Source organism: Athene cunicularia (genome assembly GCF_003259725.1).
Source record: "Athene cunicularia isolate RWA chromosome 12 unlocalized genomic scaffold, athCun1 chr12_part1, whole genome shotgun sequence".
Lineage (NCBI taxonomy): Eukaryota > Metazoa > Chordata > Aves > Strigiformes > Strigidae > Athene > Athene cunicularia.
The window spans coordinates 13,188,909-13,195,911 of record NW_020799116.1 but is presented as its reverse complement, the minus strand read 5'-3'; the positions used below and the strand labels follow the sequence as shown (position 1 = coordinate 13,195,911).

Here is a 7,003-nt window from a genome sequence, read left to right as displayed (position 1 = left end):
GTGTATAAGAGACAGCCCGGGCTCTATGCGGGACGAGGGTGGCCATGGAGAAGTTGTACTTCGTGGGGAGCGGCGGGTGGACGGTCAACAGCTCTCTGGGGAACGGCAGCCTCCGCCTGGAGAACCAGACCTCCGGGAGGAACAGCACCACGGACCCCCTGAAGAGGAACGAGGACATGGCCAAGGTGGAGGTGACAGTCCTCTGCCTCATCCTGTTCCTCGCCCTGACCGGCAACCTCTGCGTGCTGCTGGCCATCCACACCACCCGGCAGAAGCACTCCCGCATGTACTTCTTCATGAAGCACTTGAGCATCGCTGACCTGGTCGTGGCCATTTTCCAGGTGCTGCCCCAGCTCATCTGGGACATCACCTTCAGGTTTTATGGACCAGATTTCCTTTGCCGGTTGATCAAGTACTTGCAGGTAGTGGGTATGTTTGCTTCCACCTACATGCTCTTGCTGATGTCGCTGGACCGGTGCTTGGCTATCTGTCAGCCACTGAGGTCTCTGCACAGGAGAGCGGACCGGGTCTCTGTCCTCCTCACCTGGCTGCTATGCCTCCTGGTCAGCATCCCTCAGATCCACATATTTTCTCTGAGGGATGTGGGGAACGGGGTTTACGACTGTTGGGCAGATTTCATTCAGCCCTGGGGACCTAAAGCCTATGTCACCTGGATAACCCTCATGGTCTACATCATACCCGTGTTGATGTTGAGCATCTGCTATGGCTTAATCAGCTTCAAAATCTGGCAGAACGTGAAGCTGAAGACGGCTCATGGGCCCAACATGGGGCTGAGCTCCAGCTCCCGCAGCGGGACGGCATTTGCCAGGGTCAGCAGCACCAGGCTCATCTCTAAAGCCAAGATCCGGACAGTCAAAATGACCTTCATCATAGTGTTGGCTTTCATAGTGTGCTGGGCTCCCTTTTTCTTTGTGCAGATGTGGTCTGTGTGGGACACGAATGCTCCGCAAGAAGGTACGTCCTCTCCCCTCCTGTAGCCCCCCATCTGCACAGAGGGACACCCACAGCAGCCTCGCGGGCTGCAAGCAACACCAGAAACTCTGCTCCAAGCTGGGTCTCAGGGGGCTGGCTGGGAGGGAGACGGGAGAGAGTCCTGAACGTGAAAAAGACACCCAACAGGCAGCAGTGGCCATGCCCAAGCCTCTCAGGTGCAGCAGGGGCTAGCTTAGCCTCTGGCAAATCCAGGGCCACTGCAACTTAGGGCTCTGGGTGGGCGGATGGTGGCTCAGGAGGTTTTTGCTGTCCCTGGGTGTGTGAGCTCAGCCCTCCTGCGGCTGCTTTGGGGTCCCTGGGTGTGTTGATTGCCCACCCTGGGTGCTGGGGAGGGGTGGGAGCTCTGCTCCCACCGGTGCCCAGGGCTGGGGTGACCACAGAAGACTGCTCAGTCTCAGTGTCCGACTTCTTTTCCTTTGCTGTATTATTTTGTCCTCACTGACTTCTTTGCTTTCTACTCTTTTGCCTTCCTTTCCCTCTCCTCTCCTCCCAATTCCACCCACCCCAGGACTGTGCTGCTGTTATTTTATCTGACTGGAGCACGGTTCCTGCAGAAAGCTGCTGATTTATGAGAAAAGACTTTTCCTAAAGGAGCTGGTGTCACTGATTTGCCATTTTTTATTCTTGGCACTGGCTGATCCTGTCATCACAAAGGTTGCAGACAGATTAAAATATATTACGCTCCTTGGTCTTGAACACTTGTAGCTGGGGCAAGTCTGTGTTGTCCCCAGAGAAGGTGGTTGATGGTCCCTCTACACCCACAGGGAGAACCACCTGGGAAAGCTTAAAAGAAAAACTCTGCACAAGTTTGTGAGGCTGGAGAAAGGGCACAAAAGTGGTTCCAGGGACAACTCTTCCTTGGACAGACTGACCCAACTAAACAGAAATGCTGAGTCTGGGGATGTCACAGACTGATGAGGAGCTGAATCCCTGTCCTGGCCCCCTGGCAGCCCTGCCACAGCAGGGGCTTTGCAGCGGAGGGCATGGGCTTGCTCACACCATGTGCTTTTTTCCCTTTTTTAACCCTGTTCCAGCTATACATTGCTCTGTGGAAAACCTGGTGTCTCCAGCAGCCTGCGTACATCTGTCCTCCCATAGACTGAAGCTGGTAGCCTGGCTCCATCTCTCCTATCCTGCCTTTATTGCTTCTCTCTGATCCTTTTATTTCAGGGGAGAAGTGAAGCACAGCTTTTTAAACCTCCCTAGGTGCTCCAGACAGCCATCTCTTAGTTTTCCACCCGATTTAGGCTGGTCAAAGCTTCTCGTTTTTAAATACAGCCTGGGATGAAGCAGGATCTCTCCTTTTTGCTGTATTTCAAATCTCCAATCTCCAGGCCTTCCACCTGACTCATGGGCAAACAAACCTCTGCTGCTCTGATGATTCCTGCAGCGAGGAGCAGGGGGACGGCAGGGCTGTTCACTGATCGCACCCTGCCTGCTGCTCCGGGAAACTTTCCCTCGCTCACGCTGTGCAGTCAGCCCTGTGATGCTTTGCCTTTTCTGCTTTGCTTTGCTTTTACCTAACAAGTTAAGCTCCGGCTGTGCTGAGTTGTAGCAAACTCCCCCTTCCTTCACATTTCTGTTGCTCAGGGGCTGCAGTAAAGGGTGGGAGTTTTGCCAGAGCATTTGCTGAAGGCTTTCTTGGCATGGGGAGGAAAAACCTCAGGTGGGTTATTGAAGATAGCTAATGCTGGAAGACCCCAGCCCTTCTTCCCAGGCCCACCTTCCTCCTCACTGGCTGCCCAGAGGCACAAGTGGGGCGGCAGGGTCAGACCTCTCTACAGGAGAAATGGGTTTTGCTGCTCTGTTCCTGTTTTCCTGCTGCGCTTCTGCCCTGACTCCCAGATTTCTTTCCCTTTGCAGCCAGGCTCGGGCTGCCTTGGCTGAGCAGCATTGCGGGGCACCTGGCAGAGGCAAACCCCAGAGCAGAAAGGGGATTTGGCCGTTTCTCATCTTGCAGGCTTTGCAGCCTGCGTGGGCATGGCAGCAGAGGAGGAAGAGGAGCAGGCAGGCAGGGTGCTCCTGTGCAGCACCGGCTACCAAGGGCCTGCACCCTGGGAGGTGATGAGCAGATCACAAAAGCTCTGTGAGGGGGTCACCTCCTTAAAAAAATGTTCAGTTTTGTCTGCATACGATGTCATAAAGATATTCCCCTGGCAAGAGAAAGGCTGTTAATACCTACCTGAATCCCAATGAACCCTGAGCAGGCACACATAGCACTTCTGGTTATGCGTTGCGTCCCGCATCGTGGTGAGACGCAGATCTTGGCGTTTGCAGAGGGACATGCAGTTGTGAGTAAAACCCTGATGCTGCTCCCATCTGCCACGGGTTGTGCTTTCACTGTCCCAGGGTGCAAAGTCTGCTGTGGTTTGGCATGTGTCAGGAGTAAGAGATAAGGCTGTAAAGAAAACAAACTAGAGAAGCCGTCCTTTCTTAGTATAGTGATAATAAGGGAGGTCTTGCCCTGCTACCACTGATCCACCTCAGTAGTGTTCTACACAGGCTTTCCTCGCTTCATAAACCAGCTTCAGGGAAATAAGGTGAGTGAAGTGCTGAAGCTGCACCCCTGCACGGAGCAGTGCTGGGTGGAGTGGCGGGATGGGGCTGGGGTTCCACACTGCTGCCTGCTCACCTGTCCCTGCTCTCCCTCTCCCCAGCCCTGCTATCACCTTGTCCCACACCCCGGGTGCCTGCAGTGTCAGGGCCAGGCAGCCCCTGTTTTGTCCCTTCCCTGTGGCTGCCATGGGGCAGCCGAAAGTGCCAAAATGCGAGTGCTGAGCACATTGGAGAGCAGCTGTGGTGCTGGGCTCGTCGGGCTGCTGCGTGTCTGGAGAGAGGCTGGGGATGTCAGCCTGGTCCTGCATACCCAGGCCCAGCAGTGGGGATCCCCAAATGCTGGCCACACAAACCTACAGCCTCTGGAAGTGCGGGTGGGAGCTATGGGTTGTGATTCAGGTGCTGGCTAAGCCCTGGGGGTCCTTCGCAGGCTTTTGGTCAGAATAAGGTTTCTGCTGCACACACCTTACAGATAATATATGTTACAGGTGGCATTTTGAGCTTTGAGTCAGAGTTGGCTTCAAGCATCTCTGAAGATACTGGGGAGGCTGTGAAGCAGCACAGCTCTGTTACATTGGTCCCTTAATCCTGGGAGCTGGTGCCCTGGTGCTCTGCTGGTGAGCGACAACATCTCTGGATGTGGGAATTAGTGACATTCCTCGTTTCATTTCAGTTCTGTAGCAGTGTTCACAGCAGAGCTCCCTTCCCTGGGCACAGCCTCCTGCCTCTGCTGACCCCTCCTGCCAGGGCAACATCCCCAGCCCCACGCTGAGGGGGTCTTCCAGAGCCCAGGGAATGCAAACGTTCCTGAGGAACAGAGCTGTGCTTTGCAGCGCCTCTGGGGGGTCTCTGGCAGTCCCGACAGAGAGGGGACAGACCCACGCTTCAGATCTGCCCTGCAGTAAGCTCCATCGAATTAAATTTATCTCCCACAGAGACAGTAGAGCTGAGTCAGCCCTTGGAAGGTTTTTTTTTTAAGTGGATAGAAATGTTATGATGTATTTCAGGTCTTGCGCCTGGGATTTGTAAGCCATTCCCTGTGGATTTCTTTTAGTGTATGCTTGCAGCTGGACTGCACATCACTAGAGCAGGAATTATGGATGAGTTAGCTAAAGGTGAATTTGGAAACTGGTATTCATTATTCACACTTCTTTTCTAGTTTAAAAACTGTAAGTGGATTTTTGCAGAGACAGAAAAGGACCAGAAGCAGCCAAACCCACCTGCATATCCTTACTGCTGGCACGTCTCCTCAGAGCATGAGACTAGAAGATGGGCTGAAAACACAGGGAGTAGAATAAAAACTGTCCCTCCCCACAGCCACTTCACAGAGGTGCTGCCCCATGGCTTCCCCACAGCCCGAGAGGATGAAAGCCACTAGTCCACCCCAAACTGGCTGCTGGGGGGGAAAAATGAGCCACCCATCTCTTTTTGTTCCAGGTCCCGCTCTCTACCATGGCGACTCCAAAAGGCCGCGCTCCCTCCTCCCTCCTTTGGGCAGGATAAAGGCAAATTGTGTCAGTGATGCTGGGGGCAGTTCTGCCTCTTGGCAAGGCAATTCTAGGGTAACACTGAGCAGGCAGCGGCACAGGACCTGAGCAGGGGAAATGCAGCTCTTTGGGGGTGGGGAAAAAAACCTAAGCCCAAGTTGTTTAAACCCAACTGGCTTCCCACCAGCTCCTCTTTACCGATGTACTGACAGTGGTGTTCCCACAGCCAGGACAGCCCATACTTGGCGGGGGACAAGGTGTCACGGTGCCGGCAGAGCCCACTGTGGTTGGTGCCTGGTGCCCACCACCTCCCCGGGTGCTGGTTCTTGTTGCCCACGCTGTGCCCTGACGCTGCCCTGCTTTCTGCCTTGCAGCCTCCCCCTTCATCATCGCCATGCTCCTGGCCAGCCTCAACAGCTGCTGCAACCCCTGGATCTACATGCTGTACACGGGGCACCTCTTCCACGACCTGATGCGGCGCTTTCTCTGCTGCTCTGCACACTACCTGAAGTCACGGCCGGCGTGTGACCTGAGCGTCGGCAAGAAGAGCAACTCCTCCTCCTTCGTCCTCAGCTGCAAGAGCACGAGCCAGAGGAGCTTCATGCAGCCATCCATGATGTGAGGGCATCTCCAGCTGGGACTCCACTGCTCTGCCTCTGGCGCTTCCCTGTGAAAAGCTGGGATTCGGACAAGCGAGGCAGGGTCTCTATACATAGGTGTATATATGTCTGTGCGCCTGTAAGAATGTACAGCGGTCCTTATTTAACTGAGGTGGGAGTGGGGGAGGACTTCTGTAGTCCAAATTTCAGTGCAGCCTGGGACTGGGCACCAGGAACCTGCTTCTCAGCCCCCAAACCGCTGCCATCGGTGGCTTTTAGATACCACTGGGAGGGACAGGTTTTTCCCTGAGCAATGCCACACTGCTGAGGTGGGCATGCTATGTTCCTGTTGGATGCAGGGGGCTGGAGCACAGGGTGATAGGTGCCACCCTGGGCACACAGGCATCAGGCACTGGCCCCGTCTCCACTCTCTGCAGGAATTCTGGGGGATGCTAGCACCTGGCACGCTTGCTTTGCTCGAAGATGCCCCATCCCTGCATCTCTGTGCAGTGCAGCCCAGAGTCCTCCAGCCCAGGCTTACCGGTGGCACCACTGGCACAGGGCAGGGCAGTCCTGCTGCCACAGGCTGGGGGGACAGCGGGGACAAGGCTGGGGACAGCCCTCCCTGGGGGACAACACTAATGTCCGGGCATCCCTGCACTCCCCAGTGCTGCCCCGTGGGCGGTGCAAGGCTGCTTGCGGGTCAGCAGGAGCCAGGAGACTGGACATGGCTGCAGGGCCAGGGTATCTGTGCAATAATATATTTTCTGAGCAGGCTCAAAAGTTCCTCTGAAGGCAGGCATGTGGGGTGACAGCGGGGCCCCGTGGGCTTTAACAGAGAAACCCCTGCTGTGTCCCCTGAGGACAAGCTTTTGCTTTGGGTTTACCACAGATCGCATTTAATCTTTTACACCGATACAGTCTTATTGCTCTGTAACGCACAAGGTCATGCTTATGGCATGGATTTTTTATTGTTAAGAAACAGCTGTAAATAAAGTTTTCTGACCGTGTCTTGATGGAAAGTGAGAGGGGAAGTGCAGAAGGAGCATCACTAAGAAAATGAAGGAAACCTATGGGAAACAGTGCTCTAAACACAAGACCCAAGTATGCTCAGCGTAACGATGCTTTTGTTTGTTGAGTCCTGCACCATGCACCAGGACCTGCACGCTGCTTTATGCCATGGCATGAGGCTTGCCGTGATGTGCCCGCCAGGGGTGGCACAGCCAGGGGGATGTGCAGCTCTGTCTGAAGACAGTGGGAGCTTTTCCAGGAATCTGGTGGCACTGGGATCCGGCGGGGGCAGGTGCTGCTCCGGCCTTTGCTCCTGCTCCCACCCGGGTCTGTGGC

General features: G+C 55.0%; 1 protein-coding gene across 1 annotated transcript in view; it reads left to right on the top strand.

The window, feature by feature from the left end:
- The window catches only part of OXTR (oxytocin receptor), a 9,973-nt gene extending 2,970 nt beyond the window's left edge, over positions 1 to 7,003 (top strand). Inside the window, exons 2-3 of the mRNA XM_026857826.1 lie at positions 16 to 975; positions 5,432 to 7,003. Coding sequence (XP_026713627.1) covers positions 45 to 975; positions 5,432 to 5,679 — 1,179 coding nt within the window. The 5' untranslated portion in view covers positions 16 to 44 and the 3' untranslated portion in view covers positions 5,680 to 7,003. The remainder of the gene's footprint in view (positions 1 to 15; positions 976 to 5,431) is intronic.